General features: G+C 40.0%; 1 protein-coding gene across 1 annotated transcript; it reads right to left on the minus strand.

The window, feature by feature from the left end:
• On the minus strand, positions 1 to 25356 carry ENTREP1 (endosomal transmembrane epsin interactor 1). The gene is made up of 10 exons (XM_066569390.1): positions 25305 to 25356; positions 15970 to 16080; positions 14423 to 14551; positions 13563 to 13670; positions 13332 to 13447; positions 9185 to 9314; positions 8526 to 8598; positions 3864 to 4013; positions 1842 to 2125; positions 1 to 717 (listed from the first exon to the last, which is right to left on the minus strand). Exons 1-10 carry the CDS (start codon positions 25314 to 25316, stop codon positions 508 to 510), a joined length of 1323 nt encoding a protein of 440 aa, XP_066425487.1. The 5' UTR covers positions 25317 to 25356; the 3' UTR covers positions 1 to 507.

Here is a 25356-nt window from a genome sequence, read left to right on the forward strand (position 1 = left end):
CACTTTTTCAAGACAGATTTTATTTTTAGTACAGTTTGCACATCAACAGCCTTCCTTTATAAAGAATAATTTTAGAATTCTGTTCAGCATTTTTTACTAACTTAGTTCATATCTGAAGGTCTCCATTTTATGACAGGAGATTTTAATTTAAACCAAAATGCCAAAAATTTGTGAAGTTCTTCAATACTGCTTTTGACAGCTCCTTCCACAAGGATGATGTATCATCATACCCCACAACTACACATTACCAAACTTCACAGAGATGCAGGGCACCAATGTATCACAAACAGATGAGCTGCAGCTGAGAGCCCAGTAAAGGTCAGCTTTCAAATCTCCTCATTGCTCTTTGTAGAATGATCTTCCCCCTTTGGAGTCTGTGCACAAAGTATTAAAAAAGAAGGTGATAATTGACAAACCCATCCACCCACTTGCCAGAAGATTATTTTCCTCTGCAGTATGTGTATGTCTGACAGAAGTGCTCTGCTGAGGAATAACCAAAAGGCCAGCTCAAAGCACAGTTTCTCTGACAACACCAATAACACTGTGAGGCCGTTCATGTTCTGCTCTTTGGATTCTCCTCTCTGCTAGCTGTTCTCCCTCTGTGGTGAAAGTACTCAGGTCACCACAGCTCTCCAGGTACAGCAATCCAGGGTGCAATCTAGAAGGCAACACATGGACTCTCAATGATGTGGCTTGCTGGGCAGGTGTTGTCATCACCTTTAAAAATAAAAGAGAAGTTTAAATCAGCTTTGTTTTCTTTTTTGGTTCTTGTTCTGTTAGAATAGTTTTTTACCCAACTAGGAAGAAGCTAGTTGTAGTGTTGTCTGTTATGTTTAAAGAATAATTTAAAAAGCTATAAAACCCCTAGCATTTCCCAAGGAGGCATGGGAAAAGGAGTCCTACTTGGGAAAAGGAGTGGGGTGATTTTTAATTTTGTTGTTGCTTGTGGGGTTTTTGTTAGGTTGGTTTAGTTTCCCCCTCAAAAGGGGGAAACTAAAGGTGCATAGGAATTCTCTCACTCCAACCTATGGCATGTCTGGTATTGTTATAGAAGGAATCTAAATGTTGCTTCCTTGCAGAAGCCACTGAACTGTAATAACCTTCAGGCCTGTGTGATAAGTTAAATTCTAAGGAGCCTTTTTCCCTCCTGTTTCTGTCATATTTGTCAAGGCTTTTGCTGCCTGAAGGCTGCAGTGGGAAATCCCACTTTATCTGCAGAGCCTAAATGACACTGATGTGTTTTGCATGAGAACCAAAACCAAAACCAGTTGTCATAGCAAATCACTTGTGCTATGCATGAATCAATTTATCTACCTAAATGGTCTGTAAGTTACCAAAACATTTGTTTGATGAAGTCTGCAGTGTCTGAAACTTCTGGATATTCACTCTATTAATGTAAGCACAAATTTTCTATTTTCTGCTTTTCTTTCTTTAGTACTAGGTCTTATTTTTATCCTGAGAGCCCATCACAAAAAAGTTGCTTCTAGTGGATTGACATAAAAATTTCCTTGTCATCCTCCATTCCTTCTGGTTTGCAATAGCAAATGCTTATTTATAACATCTTCTCCCTCTCTTCTGCCACACTCAGTATAAAATGCTGTTACGTTATTTACAGTTCATGATTCCTCAATAGAAGACTGACTCATTTTTTAAATACACACATACTCTGGCTTCTAGGTGATAGAGCAGAAAATGTCACAGCCTCTCACACACTCCCTGCATGGAACGGAAGTGCTGAAGGAAGCCAGTTTGGTTCAAGAACTCCGACACACAGATTGGCAAATGGAAACCTATACTTCCGAACCAGGGGCAACATCTATCAGTACAAGTAATAAAACTACCTGCTCAAGGAAAGTGGCACTGGTAACAGCTTCTGCCATATGTTTCTCATCTGATTTTAAAACAGACTTGATATTTTCCACCAAGTCATGTATGTCTGGGCTCATGCTGCAGGACTGCTCAAGGATCCACGCCACACGCCGTTTAGTGTCCATGTAAGAGTTATAGTCTATCAGAGACTGGGGTCTTCCCCTCGAGGCTCTGGCTCTTGAGCTCTTCCGCAAGGTGACAGCGTTCAGTGGATTCACATCATTGAGTGTTGCAGTTTGACAGCTGAGCACTGTCCCTGAAGACAAAAAACCAAGTAAACAATCTGCATAGTTGATAGTATTCCCAGAGATTCCCCTCCTCATTCAATAAGGATGCAGTGCATGGTTTAACCTTGTACAACTTGACAGTCTGGCATGGTCAGGGTGGCTTGGAAGGCTCACTCTATCAGATTTACACAAAATGCCTGTAAAATAGTCATACGTAGCTATGACTGAGTGCATATTACATGTCACAGTGTCTGGAGGGACTCTTCCCCTTTGGAAAGCACTTTGTCATTTTGTGTACATTTGGTTCCTTTCTCTTGTTTCTCATCTGAAGAGACCTGAAATGCCTGTTGAGTGTTAATGTAAACATAAAGGTATAAGGCTTTTATGATGTCTCCTAAACTCTTTATAACTTTTAGTTATTAGCAGTCAAGAGGACAAATTGTACCTGAAAATCACTACCTGCCAACGTCGAAGCTAGTAATACTAAAAATTAGAAATTCAATGAAAAAAACCCAAAACAACTTAACCCACACCAAAACATTCAAAATTACCTTGCAAGGACTAAACAAAGGGCAATACAGAATCAATTTTGCTGCCTTTGGTCAAAAATTCACTGCCTTTGGTATAAACAAGTTACCAAATTTTGACCCCATTAAAAGGAATAAAAAAAACAAAAAACAAAACCACACCTACAGATTATTCAAGAAGCACTTTAATGTTGGCTTCAGACCAAAAACTGTTAGGAGGAGACGCAAAACTTCCCAGCAAGAAGAGCGCTACCTCGAAGCAAATTCCCCTGTTGCAGTGAGTTCCTATTCTGTAGCACTGGTGACTAACTCAGATCTAACTGCTGAACAGACCTAACCTCAGGAACACCAAGCCTAAAGCTTCCAAATGCTCCTGACATGGGGTCTCTGTACAGTGGAAGCACTCCACTTTCACAGCTATGAATAGGTTCTGTGTCATGTAACTACTGCTTCAGCAGCAGATTCTCTGGGCTGCCGTGGTGGAAGTTGATAGGAGGACAAGAAAAAACACATGATACAGCACAGCCATGAAAACATTCCACAAAAACAAGTGTAATCCAGACAACATGCTCCCAATATCCAAAATAAATGGCTGTTACTAATATGCCCCATTGGCACTTAAAATACATTTTGAGTGCTGGTATATATCAGCAGCTACTGTTGAGATTCCAAAATCCTCTCGTAAAAACTGCAAGACGCCTGACAGGTGCGTTTTTCAAGATTGTCAGCAGTATCACTGACTGTATAGTCACATTAGCAGTTTTCCCACAGCAACAGAATTAGATCACTGACACCAAAGCAATTTCATCAACTTTCCACCATGGGTTGTGTTGAGTTTCTGAGGGATTTTTTTGACAATATGAGGCTTGATAAAAGGGGAGCAAAATTTATTGGCTAATACCAAATCCCCAAGCCAGTTATGGTTTATTACTCACATTGACAACTGCACTTGTAAGACTTCAGATGTCAGTGCACTGAGGAATCCTGTGTCCTCTCTCTCCTCATTTTCCACTACCCCTCCCTCATACCCAGACCCTGTTCCTAGATATGAAAACCTGAAGAGCAGCAAGATGAGGAGTTAGGTGGAGATGGTTTGGCAAAGCACAAGAGTATTGTTATGTAGGTGCCCTGTTGGGAAAGAGCAGCTGATTTCTGCAGGTACGAGGTTCGACGTACCAAACTTCTGAAAAGTTCTTTCAAAGAACCATTACACAATCACTGACAGACAAAACAGAGTCACCTTGAGGCAGCTGGCAGTGCAGGAGCCCAGGATCACTTTTAGAACATTTCCGCAAGGGATCGAAGGCTCTTCTGTTCCTTCCTGCAGGCACACAGCTTGCATTTGAAGGGGAAAGGCTCACTCTGCTGGAAGGCTCCTGAATTTCTTCAGCTGAATAATCAGAAACAGAAAAGCAGAAGTAATCAAAATAAAGCTAATCTGTGGAAGCCATTATTAGAGACTGGTTTTTTTTTCCCATCTGTAATGGGGAAATCTGTAAATCTGTAATGACAGAGGTCATAAAGGTCTAGAGGAGCATGTATGTGTGCACAGACCCACACTTACTGAACAGTAACATTGGTCTAAACCTTGTTTAAATGTTTGCAAAAACCTGTTCAGCCTTATGCAACTGGAGTACTGAAAGACTACAGTCTGGTACACCCTAGTACAAAAATCACCTTAAACTACCTGATCAGAGAGAAGGAAACCACAGCTTTATTGGCAAAAAACTAAATCTCACAGAGCCCCAAATCCTCGGGCTTATAGGCAGTTGTACCAAGATATGACAGCATACAGTTAGAGAGGTCAGTCATCTTTTGCAATTAAGTATCTTGTAAATCAGTGACCAGTCCCTAAAAAGGAATTAAAATCTTTACTTAATTATTTTCCTGCATTCTTGTGACATGCTATATCCTTCCCACTCCTTTCCTTAGAGTGAAACTATATGCTGCAATTTAATGAACAGGACAGGATGCAGCTATGTACATTTCTCACTAAGCTTGGTTCTGTACCTCCATCTAGTGGCACCTGGCATATTACAAAAAACAATTTTATTGATCATTCAGGAGTTTAAAAATTTGTAGTTGGCTGCCCTTAACTGGATGCCAGGTACCCACCACAGCCACACCCCTCTGCAGCTGGACAGGGGAGGAAAAACATAATGAAAGGCTCATGACTTGAAATAAGGACAGGGAGAGATCATTTATCAATTACTATCATGGGCAAAACAGATTCAGCTCGTGGGTATTGGCTGATTTTACCCAAAAACGAGCAGAATAATGAGACATAAAAGAGATCTTAAAAACACCTTTCCTATCCCTCCCTTGGGCTTCTTCTGCCCTGCAACAGTGCAGGGAATGTGGGTTATGGTCAGTTCATGGCAAGTTTCTGCTGCTGCTCAGGGAGAGGAGTCCTTCCTCTGCTCCAGCGTGGGGTCCCTCCCACAGGAGACAGTTCTCCAGGAACTTTTCCATCTTGAGTCCATTCCACAGGCAGCAGTTCTACATAAAATGCTGCAGTGTGGTCACTCTTCCATGGGGTCAGTCCTGTTCCAGCGTGGGTCCCCCAAAGGGTGGGTACCAAGTCCTACCCGGAAACCTGCTCCAGCATGGGCTCCTTTCTCCAGTGGTCTGCAGGTCCCTGCCAGGAGCCTGTTCTGGCTCCACAGCCTTCTTGCACACACCAGCCTGCTCCAGGGGGGTTCTCCATGACCTGCAGGTGGATCTCTGCATCCCTGTGAACCTCCATGGCTGCAGGGGCACAGCTGCCTCTCCATGGGCTGCACCATGGGCTGCAGGGGAATCTCTGCTCCAGCACCTGGATCATCTCCTGCTCCTCCTTCTCCACTGGCCCTGGCATTTGCAGGACTGTTTGTCTCACATATTCTCACTTCACTCTTCTCTGACCACCAATACATCTGCGAAGTAACTTATTTTCCCTTCTTAAATGTGCTGTCACAGAGGTGTTACCATGATTTCTAACTGGTCCAGCCTTCTCCAGCAGCAGGTCCATCTTTGGAGCTCTACCAGGCATAGAGGAAGCTTCAAACCTTCCAGCAGCTTCCTTGCCACTACCAAAAATTGGTCATGCAAACCCAGTACAAAATCAAATTCATTTAAATAGTCTTTTATTCAGAACACAGCAAAAATCTGTGGTGTCACTCTTAACAGGTAAGCAGCAGTGGCAGGAGCATCAAGAAAATTTGGCTTTGATGATTGTACTTGTTGAGCACAGCACCTTATCATGTACACAAATGCAACTGAGAATCTCTAAAGAGAAGAAAGAGTGACACAACCTATATAAAACAGGTACCAGCCTAGAAAATTATAAGGTAAGGCCCAGCAACAAAATATGGCAGACCAAGAAACATGCCGGATTAAAGAGTCCATCACCAATCTAAACTTTTCAACACCAGTGGAGCTGTGTTAGCAATAAGCCCTGGAGGTACAATTCTGCTATTACTTTGGAGAGGTTGTTTGGTATTTTTCTTTAAATTCTAAGCAGATTAATCAACAGATTTTGTGATCTTAAGATAATCCTTAATAATATTAATGTTTCAGAGAGATAACTGTCTTATGGTGGTGTGAACTAGAAATGCGTACACCTAGTTTGTGATGATACAGAGCAGCTACTAAGCACTTCCTGCCACCAGCAAAATGTTGCATTGTCTTCCTACTGCACTCATCAGGGAAGTAAGTCCCTTTCTACTTCACAGGAGTGATTGTGAAGTCAGTAAAACAGTTTTAGCTGGCACACAGAATCTTCAGAGCTCCTGCTGCAGACAGAAGTCAGGATTCCCCTCACTCTGCTGGCAGAGTAGTCCACAGCTCTAACTTCCATTGGGAGCTATGCTCAGTTATCAGCCCTGATGATGCCAAGGGAATCAGCATCATACACAAATGCCCTGGCATGATAGCCTGCCAGTGTAAACTGAAAGATCAAGTTTTATTTATGGACTGCTACACCGCATCAGCTGAGACCGCCCACAGAGACTTCCTCTGCCACAATTCCAACATAAGCCCGCCCCCCCTTTGTATTTCCCCCCTGCAGTGGTTTAACCCCAGCAGGCAGCTCAGTCCCTCACAGTCACTCTCAATCTTCCCCAGTGATATGGGGAGAAGAATTGAAGGACAGAAGTGGCAGAACTCATGAGCTGAGATAAGGACAGCTGGAGTGAGGTGGGGAGGATAGTAACCCAAGAAACTCAAGGGAAAACAATTGATGCAAAAGCAGTCACTCACCACTGACTGATCCCAGCCAGTCCCTGAACAATGACAACGCTGGAACACTCCCCCCAGGTCACAAATCCAAACTAGCACCATAGGCTCCTATGAAGGAAATTAACTCCATTCCAGCCAGATGTAGTACACCTCTCCAAATTTAAATAAAGGAAGAGATACTGCTCCATATATTTCTGTTTTCCTAAATTCTAGGAAGCCCTGGCATCTAGAAGAAGCAGCAGGGTTAATTTTCTTTCTTAAGAGGCTTACTTTCTTTTTTTATCTGAATTTAACAGGCAGGCTGATAATTAAATGTTTCTTTACAGACATTTTTATTTAAAAAAATACTGGACAAACCAGTTAGGATGATAGAGAGGAGGGTACCCTTTGCCATATGTGCTCAGGTAGGTCTGATTCTTCCAAAGGAAATTTTTAAACAAATGCCTCAAACAATGTGATATCAGAGCCTTTTTTCAAAACAAAACAAAACAAAACAAAACAAAACACTTTCCTGACTGTCTTTCCCTGCAAGTGCATTTTCTATGCTATTTTTTTCCTGTTTCCAGTCCCCATAACTTTTTAACATGTATCCTTGTATTTGATAACCTTTTTTTGTTTGTGCACAGGAGCTCAGAGAAAGCAACAGGAGTTTTACCAGTAAGAAAGCTTTGAGAAAGAAATCCAGAGGAGCTGTAGCAAAAGGCTTCATTCTGATTATCACAGCTGGCAAGACACCATAAGCACCCAAGTGCTTGTATTCAGAGGTTTCAGGCAGACGGTCAGAGTTTAAGAGGATTTTGACAGAGCTGACATTTGGCTAAAGTATGACTTTACGCAAACTCTTTTTTTTCCCCTGACTCCACATAACTGGAACAATTCCAGCTGATGCAGTTCAAACCCAAGGTTTTTTTACATTTAGTAACTAGGATGGCAGAAGACAGGCCGCAATCAAATAAAAGATTTGGGGCTTCCCCCCTGCCCCAGTCTTTACTCTGTTGTGTGGATATTGCAAATGAGACAATCTTGCCACAATAGCCAAGTCCTAATGAAAATTGGAACACATTTTCATGGGCTGTACTGGAAAAGCTGGAAGTTAATGATGTTCAGCCACAAGCCTACATTGCAACAAACATTAGGCTAAAAAAAACTTTGAGCCATAGGCATGGTTTTCTGAAACAGTGCAGAGCAAACTTGATGCTGTCTCTAACAGAAGGTTAGCTATCTCCCGTACCAGGATGCAGAAATTATTTAGTAATTCTTCCAGTTCAGGCTGGATAATGGAGTAATTCCCAGTTTAGCTCCACACAGTACTGCATTATTCAATCCTTTTCCTATTTTTACCAGCAACAAAATGTTAACAGGCCCCATCACATACACTAAAAAAAGGGAAGCACTGGAGGTGGACATCATTTCTTAAAACATATGCATATAGTGTCAAAAACTAACTTTTAGGTTACTAAAAAGGAAACATATCCTTCTTTCTGTATCTTGCATAAAAACAACTTGCTGTGCTTTTAAACATTTTAAATATTAATCCTTGCTCCCACCCCAAAACAATCATGATTCTGTATTTCTAGTTTGCAGTATGATGGCTGTCTGTCAAAGAACTAATGCTGCTGCTGCATTATTGAGTTGTATGTGTTGGAGGGAATATTCTAGAACAAACATTAAAATTACTTTTTACCTTGAAAGGACTGCCTGTCAATTACTTCCCCTGAATCAACCTCTTCCACACCATTTATTTGAAGTGCACCTCCCTGGAATAGAATACAAAAGTTGAAAAATCACAAGTCACCACCTTTCTCTGGCATTTCTAAGAACTGCAACATCCACCTTAGAAACGGAATATCTGTTCTTAACTACAGAGAGACTGTGTGATATGACTTCAATCCCATGGCAAAATCAAGGCCAGTGGATATATTCATATTCAGTCTAATATTCATATTCATCATCCAGGTCAGTGAATTTTATCCTACCCAGTATTTTCTGGGAAAAAGTGCCTGTCTTTTGAAAACACCAGTGAAAAAGGATGGCCAGTGATGCCAAAACCTTGACCTAGTCCCTCATGGGAGGAGTAAGCGAACTAAAGCAAGGAGGTCTTTTTGAATAACCAGCAACAGGCGTGCTCCACATTGCTTTCTGCTCCTTCTCCCTATGCCTGGGTTGCTTTCCAACTGGATAAAACTTTACAGTTCCACAGATAAGTGACTAATTAAAATCTCTGGTGAAATTTACATTCGTAATCAAATGTATCCACCTGATGTACATATAGCATGCTTGAGTGCAACCTCTCCCTTAGAGTGGAAAAAACCAAATCAGACATTAAACTCCTGTGGCCCATACCTGCTCAGAGCTTTTTAAGCTGCAAACAGTTTCGTAGGGTGGAGGTGGGTCCAGAGGGCAGTACACTTCAACCCCTCTGATTCGTGTTACATAAATATAGTGCAGTGAAATCACATCAGAGACAGGTGTGCTGCAATAAATAACACAGATCAAATCTGTTAGTATGGCTTTCCAGCTGCAGAAAAAAATCACCTGTTACCAAACCCCACTGGCTTTCTGTGCCAGCTGAGATTTTGGGATGCAAGACACAGATACTAGACTCGCCAAGATCTACAAGACCTTATCTCAGAAGATGGCAAGAGTAATTCTCAGTTTAGCTCCTCAGGATGCGCCTCTCTAGTGTGTTCCCCAGAGTTCAAACATCTTTGGGCCTAGGAACCCATACCAGTTTTACATCAGAGATTCAGTTTTGTGACAAAAAAATTAAAGTACAGGTTGTCACTCAAAATGTGACAGCCTATCTCTGAGTTTTGTGAACCACTGAGTTCTTACTTATAACCTAAATTCAAGATACTTCTGACCTGGTGCTTTATGCTCAGATACAGCTGCACAGAAAAAGCCAAATCCAAACTAAAGGCTGTTTTTGTGAAAGGCAACAATATTATAGTTGAGCAATTCCAAAGGCTTGTATGAGGCAAATGCACCTCATGGCTAACCTTACTCCTCAGTTTCCAAAGAGCTCTCTGAAAACTTTACCACAGCAGAAATCCCAAAGGCCTTCTACTGCAACATCTTTCTCTTAGGAGGTAGCTCTGAGAAGGAAGAAAATAGAATAGTGCCTAGAGAAACCTTAATTTTGATAAACATACGTTTACATTGCCCCAGGAACACTGTAACAATGTGGGGGTCAACAGCAGAGCTGGCAGGAAGACCTCCCCAGCACAATCCTCAGAGACGTCTGTGACCCAAAACATCTCAGCTCTTCTCTGCATTTTTTTTAAAAATTTTATTTGCTGATTTGGTGCTGAGCAGGAACCTCAAGAAACACACAGAAACCTGTATTTTGCTCTCTGAATTTTGGTCAGGTTTCATTCACCATCACTAGTGGATGCTAGTCTCTACAAAGCAAGTCCTTCCTCACAGAATTTAGGGCTTCTCTGGACACTGGCTGGAGGGAACAAAGATGACTGTGAACATTTTTTTCTTGCAAGCTCAGAGGAAAGGGCAGAATGACAGAAATGCCTATGGAAGATCACTTGCACAGACAGGAAAAGAATAAAACTTTCAAAATGAGAAGCTGGAAGCCCTCTTATGAAAGGCTCCTGTGAAGGCAATGGAGGTAATGCACAGAGAAATCTGAGGAAAGGAAAGCAGATATTTTGACAGCTGGCCATTATCTTTTTTAGTCTTAAAAATGGGGAAAACAAAGTATGTTAAAATAGTTTTTAACTACAATCTACTTAATCTGCTCCAAAAGGCTTCAGAATAATTCTGGAGACAGATCCTCCATCAACATTACTTCCTCACATTTTCCTAGTATGCTGATGCTGAATTTACATTCAATGTAAGCCACAAAGTTATATACACTTCAAATCTTAGTTTTGTTTTTAAACATGCCTGATCTGGCCTACCCAGCTCAGTCATACCTTGAAAATTAATGCTATGTCCAACAATTATGGTAAAACTTATTACATAATATGCAACTAGAAAAGCACTCCCTGGAGTCCCTTAATTGTAAAAGTAATTTCCAGGAGGTACACAAACAATACTTTAAACTGAACTGTGGCAGATTTCTAGGCCTTGCTGCCCAACATACATTATCGCTTCCCTTAAATTTACACATCTTGTGACACTTTCATAGAATCACAGAATATCCTGAGTCGGAAGGGACCCACAAGGATCAAAGGCCAACTCCTGCTAAACTTCACATTTTATTTTTCACCTGTAAACTCAGCTCTCACTGTTTGCTTTGTGCCAACCCTGAAAAATAATGTAATTGCTATTTTTTAATGTATGAAATAAGAGGTAGGAATTGACCAGACACTTGAAGGGCTAGGGGTTTTTTTGCTATTAAATGTAACAACAAATGTAAAAGTTTCCCATGAACAGGTGAGCAAACAAATTATCTTTGATATCTGGACCCCTGATGTTTCAATTTAAAGAGTGGCAGAGAAGGCCTGCCCATTCCAAACATATCTTTGGCACAAATTTTGATGACTGTAGTATTTCCCTTTTCAGGGGATGTATCTGTCTCAGAGCTTGCGGATTTGTGCTTACCTCCCTGGATGTGGCTCCTGTCACACCCTCCTTGCACCCTTGGGATGCAGGGACCAGGGAGCTCAGCACAGAAAGCCAGGGCACAGGAGCTAAAAGGAGCTCAGGGTACAATCTGGGAGGAAGAAGTGTGAGAAGGCTGACTGAGAAATGGCCACATCCCATCTCAGCCACTCTTGCAGGATTCAGCCTGGGCTGAGTCATAATTATTCATCTTCCAAAAACAGAAATAAAGCCAGTCTGCTGCTATAACTTCTGCACTCCTGTATAACTACCCAGAACACCCTAAAACAAGTAACTTGACTTCAGAAAGATGTCATCATCAGCTTTACTGATCAGCCTGTAATTACTATCATTACAAAATTAAAAAAAAAAAAAATATATATATATACTGCTGCTGGGAAAGAGATAACCATCCAGAATGACATGCTAGAAAAAGAACAACTGGTCCATTTTAAAGCAGGAGAACTCTGAAAAGCATAAATACTATTCTTACAAAGAGATCATTATACATTTCACTCTGTTGTCATAAGCTGCTTGAACCAAGACTTAAATAGAGGATTTCAGTAGTATTTTGAATTCAAATCCAGCCTCTGGTGTTTCAGAGAACCTGTACATTCTAAATCCTACTGTTGTGCCATGTTATAATTTTCTAGGCAATCCCAAAATCTGTAATTGCTTCTGCCAGGAACATATAGTCTTGAAAGTCATGCATGCTATTTCTGACGAAACAGTGAAATAAACTAAACACTCCTGCTCACTGCAAAAAGGAGGAATTTTGAACAAGAGTCATACAGTCTGCTTGAGCACCATAATACTTTATGTATAAATATTTTATGTTCAGAACAAAATAATGCAGCCCTGAAGGCACTTGAGACAGTAGTTCATGTTCTGATTCAGGTGTTTATTATTCCCTATCAGTAAAACAGTCTCACAACCATGTGTTCGGCAGCTTTTCATTAGAAGGCACAAAATGGCTAACGGTCTCTTGTTACAAGGTCTTTTAAGACTAAACTATCCAATTAAGAATTGACACCTAGATTATTTTCCCTTTTAACCTAATGACTGATCCCAAAGACTGATCCCAAAAGTCCACAATATGGACTTTTCTGCCCAATTACAAAACATCACAATTACAAACCCATGAAGAAGGAGGAAGAAGGTAAAGAATAACAACCTGTCTCCACCCTAAAATCTCCATCTTGCTTCATATTTTTTCTATATTCTAAAATCCCAAACTCTTAAGTTTTCCACCCTGTGATATTACGCACTTCTAACCAACTACACACCCATTATCTCAGCACTATCAATGAATTTTGGAAGCCTTCTTCACAGCCTCAGGTCAAATGCAGTGTTCTCTTGTGGGTCTGTGCCTATAAGCACAGAAAGTTTAAAATTCTCAGCATCCAGGATTCCAACAGCCCCACCTGACTCATAAACTAGTAAAGCCAACCTGCAAGTTACTTTTAAGAGCAAATAACCTGCAAGGTAAGGGATTACTTTTCCAAGCAGTGCAGTCAAAACACACCCTTCAGTCAGCCCTAAGAACTCAAGAGGGAGAAGGAAAATTACTCAGGTCACTCAGGGGGAACACCATTCAGGGTCTCTGGCTTGCCAAATGGTTGTGTCTGGCATCCCAACTACTGTCCTCCCCTGCTCCTGACAGCATCTTCGTGTAAGTCTTCAGCTGTGTCAAGCAGTAGTATTTCTCTCACCCAGAAATAGTTCCTAGGGAATCTAAACTCAAAACCACAACATTTTACCCCCTTACCCACACTGTATTTATGCTTTCCAAACTAATAGGTTTTTTCTTCTTCTTTTTTTTTTAATCCCCCTAAAATCACAAACCTTTTTCACCAGAGAAAACAATCATAAAAAAAAGATTAGGCAGTGTTTCAAAAGACACTAAAAGAAAGGGAGTGTACAGTTTTACCTGTGACTTTGTGGAGTACAAGAATTAGAAGTTGCAAAATAGGAGGGAGGTGGGACAGGTGGGACAAAATCATCAGGATCCAAATTTTGATCTTCACCTTCAATCTCACATTCATCCTATTCAAACAAAACTTGTGTTAAAACCCTTCTGAGCTATAAATATTGAACAGTGTATTCTGTTAATATTGTTTGTACCACTCTCTATGGCAGGCCACACCTGGTGCTCACTTACTGTGCAGGATCTTCTTGATGCGAGTGTCAGTAAGTAATGCAGGGCAGCCGCTGTGAAGCAAACTGTGGCAGTGAGAGCATTCAGGGCACTAAGAGCTAAGAGAACCTTCTGAAGAACATGAAGAATATTGAAATTTAAAAATTAAACCATGGTATTTGTAAATGTAAAAATAATAATAAATAATAATACAAAACTAAAACAAATAGAGAAAACACAGGGATGATCATGGCAATTACTTCTAAAAAATGTATGGGATGAAGTCTTCAGCACAATCTTCAAGACTGGAGTAATTTGCAAAAACTTGTTTTACACTATTTATTGTCCTGACAGAGAGCTCCAGAAGGGTTTAATACAGCTCAGACGTGATTTATCCATCTACTCATCCAAGAATTATAACCTTCCTCATAACTTCTCTGTGGGAAATAAAATTCAAGATGATCACCATTAAAGACATGTCAAAGCCTTTTGATATTTGAAGATGGTGTTGGTTGGGAGTTTTATTTTAGCAGTTTGTAAGCCACAAAATGCTGAGAAGTGCAAAAGACTAACAAAGGCATCAAATCATTAGCTAATATTTAGATCTTATTTACCCCTGTAATCTCGTCTGGATTCGACAGCAGTTTTGGTGGAACTAAACACAAAAAAACAGGCAAGAACTGCTTATTGGCTCAGCAATGCACAAGTCAAAACCCAGACATGAAACCCTCCCCTCCCGTCATGTTACAGTACCATGAAGAGCTTCTGACTGACCAGAAAAATAACAGAGTTTTTCCCAGTAAACACTTCAGCTCTGCACTGCTGCATAAGCATGGACATTATAAAAGCAGTATACTGCTCCCATTGATGGGTGTGCAGGGTACCTTGAGAACAAGGTGAGCAGCACTGCATGACTTCACGTGGTATAGCTTCAGTACAGCCTTTGCTTCTGTGCAGGTAGTAGGATGAAGTTCTTCACAGCAAAAACAAGACTTGATTTCATCCATATCCATCTTTAAAAAACAAAACTCTACTTTTTAATTGTTTTATGCAATATTTTTACCTGCATAATATAGAACCTATTGTCTTAAACTAAGCCAAAGACCACAAAGCAGACTGGAAATACAGGATTGTATAATTAAACAGTGTGGTATGCCAATGATTCCTGCATTTTAAAGCTGTACTATACACTTCTTATTTGAGAGAAAGCATTATGGGTAATGCATTAACACACTTAAATACAACTTATTGTAACCAAAGCTGCACTGATTGCTAAGCTATTTTACTACTTCTGCTTTTTCCAATGCATAACTGCCTAGAAATTATTTCTCTGACTGTTGTGCAAACCACTCTATATGAACTGTACACATTTTCTATGGTTCAAGAATATATCTTGCATTTCTATGGATGGAATGAAACCCTCAACTGTAATTTCAACACAGTCAAATCATTACTGGCCATATCTGTACACCACAGGTTTTTGTAACTTTCAAATTAATCTTATCATCTTAGTTTTCAAAGTAGAAATTCAATGCTTCCATATCTAGAAATAATTGAGGTTTTAGCTTTCAAACTCTGGAGTCACAATGTTGACACTCTTCCACCTATAGAAGCCACACTACAAAATAACTGATGATTTCAGGAACGTCTTTTTGCTCTACCCTATATTTCCAACTACAGGCAACTCAGAAATTCCTGCAATATTTGACCACCTCATCTGGAATATCATCGTTAATTCTCATTATGGCTTTGGTACAGTGATACTGGACTAATCTAGATTCCCATGGGTTTATAATCTTGGACTGTTACTGCAATACATCTACTGGCATGTCAAGGAACCAACAATAGCTTTCCTGAAAGAATAAATGAATGAAAATATATATTCAAAGATCTGTTCCATTAGCCCACAAAGTCCTTCAAGCTTTTACACACAATCATCTTCATCAACAAGTGACTCTGTACTGTATCCTTACATTTCAATTATTCCACAGTTTCCAGTTCATCAATAGTGATTCTATTTCTCATGACAACCACTCGTAAAAAATCTTTTGCATTCTGTCCTGCCTTGCACAGACTGCATCTTCCTCAAGTGGAAGCGTTCTCAAAAGCTACTATGATTTGATCTACCTTATTTTTTTTCTCACAGCCTCTACTGTAAGGTATCACAGAATGGTCCTTCCCAGGTGAGGCAAAACAGGAAGAATAATCCCACCCACACATTATAACGAACTGAACATTTTGTTGGTAGCTCACTATTACCCACACACAGGTTTTTTTCAATGGTTTGTATTTTTTACATTACCACAAAAAATTTCTTGTGCTAGTTCTTTAATTACTTGCAACTCTACATCAGGACATTTTGTGATCTCAGCACAGCAAGCTAATATCCCATAATGAGAAGAAATCCATGTAAATCAGTATGTGCGCTTACCAAATCGCATCTGGGTAGCCCGGACACAAACTGAATGCCTTGACATCCTAGTATTAATCCAGTCACGTTCAGCATAAAACTGATCATAGACAGCAGAACAAACAGGTTAACCTGGAACACCAAAACAAAGTTAACTGCAGTGGGCACAGAAACCCAACTCAAGGAACCTATTACAGAGCAAATCCCATTCACAAGCTGAAGCTGGGAATGACTCTCTGCTTTTTCAAAACTGCCCGTGACTTCAGTGCCCCAAGGTGTCTTAACCTATTCCCAAAATTCTGTTTTCTCTCTCCTTATTCTGGACTAGTTATGCAACTATTGAAAACATCAGTAATAATAGTACAAGAAATTAAAGGTTTTGTTGGAGTGCAAAGTATGATCTGCAAGTTGCCCAACTTCCAACGTGTGTCACGCTCTCCCACCAAGTTTAACTTTCAACACATTCAGAACAGTAAAGAAACCTGAAGAGGAAGAAACATCTTAAGACAACATTCACTCTGCACACTTCCAGAATTATTCTACAGCACAAATATATGAAAAATGTTTGTTCCACTACAATAAATATGGAAACACTTTTGAGACTTGAGCTGCATGATTTTATTTCCTCCTGGCTACTAAAACCAGAATATTAGGAAATCAGATAATACTTTCGGATTTATAAAACACCAGAAATCTAGCAATGGCAAGAGCAATAAATACATGAAAAAAGGACAAGCAGAAGTAGTGGACAAAATGATGTGTTGCTTTCCCCTTATAATCTAGGCTTACATGACTTTGGATATGGATTTTGGACATACGAAAGAACCCTCCCTGTCCCCATTCATACAGGCAAAAATATTCTGTACTTCAAGAAAAAGTACTGGGTAAGACTACTACTATAGAGACAAATAAAGGTAAGATTCCTCTTTAAGCATTCAATCCCACAAAGCAAGTATCAGATTCTTAAGGTCCTAAAGCATCCTTCTTAATAACCATCTGCTCGCTCAGGTTTCTTTGTAGCAAAATGGTCCAAATTAAAAAAGTAGGACATCACAAAATACAGAGGAAGAGAAGGACACTATGAGGGACATGAGTTCAGTCCTGCTCCAGACTTACAGAAGATCCAGCAACAAGGACTTCCTAAACACGCAAAGAACACCATGGCCTTCCAAATAAATTTATCTGATGTACCATGGTTTGCTACCTAGAATCTGAAACAGAAAGAGGTAACAGCTGTTGCACAAATTATGTTCCCATTTTCTGACGTTCAGGGAAATAATCCCCAATGAATGGACATGAGCCAAAGAGCATTACTATGCAAGCAAGCTAAATTCTTCAATTACAACATTACTAGTCATTACTAGTTTGATGATAACATTATCATGTAAGGTACATTTTAACCCCAAAAACCCCAATAATTGATGTAGCTATTAGTGAATCTCTGTAGAGAACTGGGACTACTTTGTGTTAGGCACACTAAAAACAAAATAATTTATAAATTATTAAGAGGAAGAGCATTTTGTCCTAGCTTTTTACTAATCACAAAACCACAGATAAGAGGGGGTTCGTTCTAGAAAGGACTCTGAGTGTCATTTTTTTTTCCATACAAACACAGAATCTAATGATTTTTTAAAAATTACACCATGCTCAGCATGTAAATGAATGAAACCCATTCCTTATGCTTTTACCTAAATTATCTTAGTTACTCTTCTAACAAAAAACTACCTTGAGAAAAAAATTTGGTACACACACGTATTTCATATAAAGAAAACTTTTCAACTGGGTTCAACACAGGGCACCGATAATTAGAATTAGCCAGTATTGTAAGTGAAACAGAAGCTGTTTCAACATAAAATATACTTACAGCACAACTCTCATTAAATTATATAAAAAAAACCAAGAGGTGTGTTTGTCCTTTTTCAGCTGATGACAAATGGAGAAAAGAAGTTATGTGGCCAAAGTAAAGAAAGATTAAAAAAACCCAAAAAAACAAGCTAGCAAACTCACATTTAAGTTGTCTCCTGTGGTACAGAAGCTGCAATGGAAACAATTCCATCTATAGCTATATAAAAAGTTACAGTTAAAATCAAGACTTCCAATTCAAAATTTTGAAAAACAAACAAAATCATTAGTATTTTACTAAAGGAATGCCAGAAATGAAAGAACAAAGAGGAAGAGAAAGAGCATTATCATAAATATGTGAAACAAGGATGATACATTCTGCATTTATGTTCTAATAAATTCTACCATGTGCACATATAATCTTGATCTGTTTTTTATTATAGATATAGTATATTTTTGACTGAATAACCCAATATTCAGAAAATCCTGCCAAATGAGCAGAAGATAAGAACAATTCCTCTGGATTCAATCTAAAATACTACCATGATCTGAACTATAACCACAAAATTCTCTACCACACATCTTGACAGTTGACTGTCAAGAGAAAAAATCTTTTTTCTTTCTGCTCCATCACTGGTCAACATTTTTACACAGTAACTGAGATTGGAAGGGACCTCTTGAGACCATTTAAATCTAATCTCCTGTTCAAGCAGGTGTCACAACAAGGGACCTGGAAGCATAAGATCCCTTCCAACCCAGACATGCCATGAATCTGTGACCTATAGCAAGCTGTTGAATATAATGCCCAGTTAGTTTTGACTTATCTCTACATGTAACCTACACCAGTTTTTAACCATCAGAACAGTAAAAAAGTTATCTTCTGTGTTCAGATGGAGTTTCCTATTTTCTCAGTTCTGCTCACAGCCTCTTGTCCTGGCAGTGAGCACTACTGAGAAAGGTTTAGCTCACTATTCTTTGTTCTTTCCCATCAGCTGTGAATGGAGATGTAGGAGATTTCCACTGAGCCTCCTCTTCTCCAGGCTGAACAGCCACAGCTTTCATACCTCTCCAGGTGGTTGAAGGATCACATCCCTTGACCTGGTGGCAGGTCTCTGCCTAATCCAGCCCAGGACACCAATAGTCTTCTCTGCCACAAGGGCACTTTGCTGTCTCATGGACAGCTTGTTGTCCACCAGGATCCCCAGGTTTTTCTTTGCAGAGCTGCTTTCCACCATGTTGTTCCCTCCTGTGTGATAGGGTAATTTCCCTGCGCAGGCAGGACTTTGTTTTCCACGTTGCTGAAGTTCAAGAGATTCCTTTCAATGCAATCATCTCAATGCAATCATCAGCCTGTCTAGGTCATTCCAAATGGCAATATTTAGTGTATCAGCCATTCCTTCCAGTTCAGCATCACTGTGCTGACAGTGCACTCAGATCCACTGTGCAGAGCACTCACTTCAGTGGTATGGCCCCTCATTTTCTACCCCTCAGGCTCACCCCTGGTCCTTGGCTGGCTCAGCTTTCACCACTGATCACAGCCCTCTGTGCCCACTTATTCAGTCACTCGCGGTCCCATCTAACAGGTACTCTGTCAGCTTAATTAGTTACTTATATTCTGCAGACGGAAATTTGAATGTCTACTCACCTACAAGTAAAAACGGGTTACACTTTAACCCAGCAACAGAAGATTCTACCCAGAGGAAAGAAGTTCTTCTCAATTTAGAAAAAATAGAGAAAGGCAAACGTATTTCAAAAACTAAAATAGATGTAACTGGTGTTAACTGCAGTTATAAAAATGTAAACAACTCAAACTATGGCCTTAGTTTGGCTCACAGCTTCATCTTCAGAGCATTAGATACACATGGACTGTCAAGAGCTGCCGAAAGCTGTGAGGAACCTTCATATCAATTAAACTACACGGAAGTGAAGTGTATTCTATTCATATTTGCTAAAGTCTTGCATGTATGATTTTTTTTTTCAGGTAAAAAAGTCCATCATCATGCCTTTTGAGGACTCCAAGGAAGAATAAATTTGCATGGTAAAGCTCTGACACTATCTTTCATTCTGCATGGAGAAGCTCCTTTTTGTCCTGCTGCTGCTGCTGCCACTGAAGCAAGTATCTAATGCCAGAGAAGAATTGAACATGCATGTGAACATGCATGTGCAGGACTGATGCCCAAGCAGGCACTTAAATGAAAGAAAAACAGTTGCTTCAACAACTCTTATATCAGTTTACAGCCGACGTATATTCTTTATAAACATCCTGTAGAAAAGAGTACATCCGTTTATTAATTGCCCACATGCACAGCAGCAATAGCAATAATTAAAACTCATAGGACGACCTTATTAGATTTCTGTCAGTTGTGAGAGCTATTCATTGTACTGTATGGAAACCCACAATACAACTGTGAACAAAGGAAAGCCCCACATGAAAAGACAAATTAATTCATTTAATAAAAAAAGTCACATATTTTAAATGCAGCACTAAAATGCCGCATGTATGAGAGAAAAGCTTTTGCAGCATATAAATGGCTATAAGCTTCTAATAGCTTTTCTTAATCTGACTCCTGAAAGAGTATTTCTAGTTGCTTATACTGACTTTAAAACCTTTGCATAATTACTACTTATTGACCTAATGCTGGAGTCTAGAGTGTGAGCAAAGAGGTTAATAAAGAACTATTTTACTTCTAAAATACAGGGAAAAAGATACTACTACAGTAGTTATCACAAGTCAAATGACTGCTTGTTATAAAGCACATGCCTAGGGAGAGACTTGGTTTTCAGGGTCAGGGAAGCTAGGGAGCTTCTGTTCACAGTTCACTGTTACTAGCAGAGCTAAAATTTAGGAACACTACCTGAATGAAATATCTCGATCTATACATTAAATTTTAGTCAAATTAATGAAAATCTGTCAAGGTGCAGATATCATAGCAGCAGTCAGCCCTAAGAAACCTTTATTTAAAGTTTCCTGGAACATATTTTTCTTTGGATAAAAATTTTCAATTAAATACAAAGTTTACCACAAATAAATTCTTCAAAATTTTTCAGGTTATAAATAAAGCCTGAATTCCATGAACTTTTTGTTTTCAAAGTAAGATCTGTAAATATTTCTCATTAACCAACTATAATAACACATTTAAATTAAAAGTGGATCAAATAAAAATTTCAAATCCTTATGGGACCACACTGTAAAATATCTGAAGAATCCAGACTGAATGACTCATGCTGGATGTGCAACTCTGATTTTTCTGTCAAACCCCTCAAAGCTTTACATGAAAACAACGGCATGTATGAACACAAAAGCTGCCTTACTAGCAAACAACATTAAGCATGCAGTACTTGATGTAGCTGAAAGCCAGTCACATCCAACTAGCCTGCATGTGTTCTGTTGACTTCTTGATCCCATGCATTTTGCAGACCAATCTGCTCCCCAGAACTTGCAGCTGCAGCAGTTAAACTGCACAGCACAACAGGCTAGTGTCTTTTTGGATGCTGGCACTCCTTCCCCTTTCATTCAATCACAGCTAAGTCTCCTCTTTAGCAGCAGAACTCAAGCACCAAACAGACACCAGAGAGATGCTTAACTTGAAGTCTTGGTTTCAGCTGGAGAAAAAAACCCCAAAACCAGAAGCAAACACAGAGAGTCACCTAAAAAGCACTCTCTAGGGCTGTAACTAATTTGTGCATGACTGAAAGGAAAGGATGCTTCACTACCTAAGGGCTTCTGCATTCACCAAAGCCTGAACAGCTCCTGGCAACTCCTGGGAATGCAACATAAACTCAAATCAGTCCAATCTGGCATACAAGTAAGGACACAAATGTAGCAGCTAGCATGATCTGTCAAAGACATGAACTGCCCTCAAAACATACACAATCAAACTAACAATGGAAAACTGATGCACTCTCTGAAAGAATTTAAGTTCCTTCAAGTAAAACTAAGATTTGAAACTGTGTGAAAGGAAGGAGCTTAGGAGCAGAGAGAAAGAAACCAGATTCCATGCATGGAGGAAGGTAACATTGAGGAAGATTGAGCCCAGAAGAGCTCAGAGTCAATACCCATGTAACCTGGAGGAGTAGGTAGTGAGTTTCCCTTTCCACATTAATGTATTTGGACAGTCCTAAAGAAGAAGAAACATAGGATCGTTAACATTTCCCAGACCATTGAGGCCAGTGTTAACTCAGCATTACCTCAAAGAAAAATCAGCTTCAAAGCACAAGCATTACAAGCTGACTTCCAAAACTGATTGACACTTGATATCGATATCCAACATGAAAATTCCTCAAACAGTTAAAATCAAGGAAGGACTGAAACCAGACTTCTCAGTAGCTGTACTGCTCAAGGCTAGGCCTTCCTTGCAAAAATGTCCTTGAAAATAAATGACTTAATTTTGCCTTGCAGTACTCTCTCTCAGAGATATATTATTTATCTAGTATCATCCCACACTGTTAATACAGCTGTAAAACAGTGTGGGTGGCAAAACCCAAATATGGCTCTCCATTTTATTTACTAAAAGGTCTTATCACAGCCATTCCTCTTCACAGCTGTTTTTTCACCGATGGTGCTACTAAAGGTCCACTACATCTGTAACCAATGTGTTTCCTTCCTTTCTCCCCGCCAAGGAAAAAAACGAGTGGTTGAAACACCACAGCCCATCCCCAGCTCATTTCTCACAGCACTGCAGCCCTGTGCTTTCTTCAAGCATCAGCAGCACCAGAATCTTGCCATCACAGAAAAAAAAAAACAAACAACCTACAGTCTGGTTCTTTTCTCCATTACCAAGGCCTTGGATTGAAGTGGCAGCCATGACAGCCTGATCCTTCACAAAAAACCAAACACAGATAGTGAGAAACCTTCACTGGGAGTGCTAAGGCTTTACATAAGGAGTTGTAAGAGGAGGACAGTCACAACTGACAAATGGATATGTTTTAGTTCTGAATGAGTTTTCTAGTCTTCCTTATGAATATCATAATTCTAAGTCATGACTGTGTAATGATCTCATTGCTGAGACATTTAGGAAGCTTGCTTTTACAATTTGTTTAATAGTGCATCTCCATAACTCCCTAGAGAAAACATTCAAGTTAGTAGAGGCTAGACATAATAGATATTTAGCCAAGCATAAATATGCCCACAGAAACTAACAATCTGTCCTTGAAAGACTGTAGCTAGTTTAAGGCATTATTTCCTTACCCTCAAGAAGAGTTTAATGTTTATTTATTTTCCCACATAGAATAGAATATTTCAGTTGGAAGGGATCTACAATAATCATCTAGTTCAACTGCCTGACCACTTCAGGGCTCACCAAAAATCAAAGCACAGTATTAAGTGCATTGTCCAAAATGCCTCTTGAACACTGACAGCTTGGGGCATCAAACACATCTCTAGGAGCCTGTTCCAGGCTTTCACTGCTCTTTTAGCAGAAATGCTTCCCAGTGTCAAGGCTGATCTAATCTGGCTATCAAAAATCAAACCTCTATAGAATACACATACAAATAAGAAAAAAACCCCAAACAGTTACAAAGAATCACATAATCACAGAATAATTGTGGCTGTAAGAGAGCTGAGGAAGACTCCTGTGTTATCTCCTGCTCAAAAGTAGGGTCAGCTATGAAATCATGGCAGGCTGCTCAGAGCTTTTATCAATTTCATGTCAAAAACCTTCCTGCTGCATAATATCCCATGGCAATCTCCTTCAGCATGTGACCATCCTAAAGACCATTTGAAATAAAAGAGGGGATCAAGAATAATTTGTGTTTTCTATTTAAGTAAAACTAGGAAAGGAAAATAAGGTTTATACAAAGGACAATGTTAAAGAGTGAAAGAGCAACAACATGCTATAGAAACAGCATAGAACACAGGCAGTATTAACACAGGAGTACTGCGCAAGCCTCAGGGAGTTTGAGACTGAGAGCATGTACATTTATCTTGATGAAAATATGGTCCTTCCAGATTGGGAATCTCTAACAGTGGGCTCCTCCCTATAGCCACAAAACTCCTAAAAAATTTGCCCATGTTAACCGATGCACACTGAGAAACAACAGTGGATGTTAGGGGTGCTGGTTGACAGCTAGCTGAACATGAGCCAGCAGTGTGCCCAGTGGCCAAGAAGGCCGGTGGCACCCTGGCCTGTGTCTAGAACAGCGTGGCCAGCAGGACAAGGGCAGGGATTGAACCCTGGGACCGGGCACTGGGGAGGCCTCACCTCAAGTCTGTGCTCAGTTCTGGGCCCCTCACTTTAAAAGGGACACTGAGGGGCTGGAGCCTGTCCAGTGAAGGGCAACGAGGCTCCTGAAAGGACTGGAGAACATCTCTCATGAGGGACAGCTGAGGGAGCCGGGGTTGTTTAGTCTCAAGAAGAGGAGGCTCAGGGGGGACCTCATTGCTTTTTGCAGCTCCCTGCAAGGGGCTGAGGTGAGTCGGGGCCTAAATCTGCTACAGTGCCTGCAGTGAGAGGACAAGAGGAAATGGCCTCAGGTTGAGACAAGGGAGAGTCAGGTTAGATACTAGAAAAAGCTTTTTTGCTGTTGGGGTGGTCATGCTTTGGAATAGGATGCACCAGGGAGGTGGTGGAGTCACCATCCCTGGAGGCGTTCAAGAAGCATCTGGATCTGGCATTGGGTGATGTAGTTAGGGATTTGGGGCAGTGCTGGGTTGATAGCAGGACTTGATGATCTCAAATCTCTCTTCTAACCTTGGTGAATCTATGATTCTATGATTCTCTCCACAGCTCACACATCTAATCCTTGGTACTCCTCACTGATACCCATGTGGATCCCAAAAGAGTGCTGCAGAAAAATTAAACTGCCTTGGCCCGAAAAAAGTCTTCAGAAGTGACAGTAAGGTAAAAAATTCTGAGCAAATACACAAAAGCAAACAAAACAAAACCAACCAACCAAATGAAAAAACTCCCTCAACTCACACACAAACAAAAGCAACTCCACAGCTCCTTTTCAAATCCCAGCTCTGAGACATTAAGAGCTACACAGCTTCAGATTTCACTTACATGTGGAAACAGCTTACACACCCTGCACATCAATCTACTCCAACAGCAATGCAATGTCAACTGTATATGAAACTAGCACTGGATCCTGCTGTAAGGTGTTAAATTAGCTCTCAAACCCATTGTCAAAAACTAAAAAACTACAACTAAGCTAGGATTTAAAGCCATCTCCTTCATTTCAGTTTAAGCTGCACAACCTTGGAGAACTAAATTACTTATTCTAAGCCAGCATTTTCTTATACAAAAAACCATAAAATGTGTGCTTTAAATAATATTAACAATTCTTCCAGACATGGTCACTCTTGCCCTTACAGGGGACTTCATCCATGCAGGAATGAATATGGCCTTGCATGGTCTTTGACTTCTCTTTAAATAATTATGATTCTGCAATTTGAAAATAAAGACTAGACACTATTTTTTTGAAAGGAGAAAGGGGTGATTATTTTTTTACTGACAACTATTAAATTATGCTCTTTTTTTTTTATTATTTCCTTACAAAGTCTAATCCATACTTACCAAAAGCCGCATTGGTCTCTTCCATGTTGTTAATCCTAAGATTCCACATAAG

Source organism: Molothrus aeneus, chromosome Z (genome assembly GCF_037042795.1).
Source record: "Molothrus aeneus isolate 106 chromosome Z, BPBGC_Maene_1.0, whole genome shotgun sequence".
Lineage (NCBI taxonomy): Eukaryota > Metazoa > Chordata > Aves > Passeriformes > Icteridae > Molothrus > Molothrus aeneus.

Coding starts and splice junctions, on each gene's coding strand:
- ENTREP1 (XM_066569390.1), bottom strand. Junction 9,315..13,331: donor TGTACTCCACAAAGTCACAG/GTAAAACTGTAC, acceptor TATTTATTGCAG/CACACCTGTCTCTGATGTGA. Junction 4,014..8,525: donor TGACAGGCAGTCCTTTCAAG/GTAAAAAGTAAT, acceptor CTGATTATTCAG/CTGAAGAAATTCAGGAGCCT.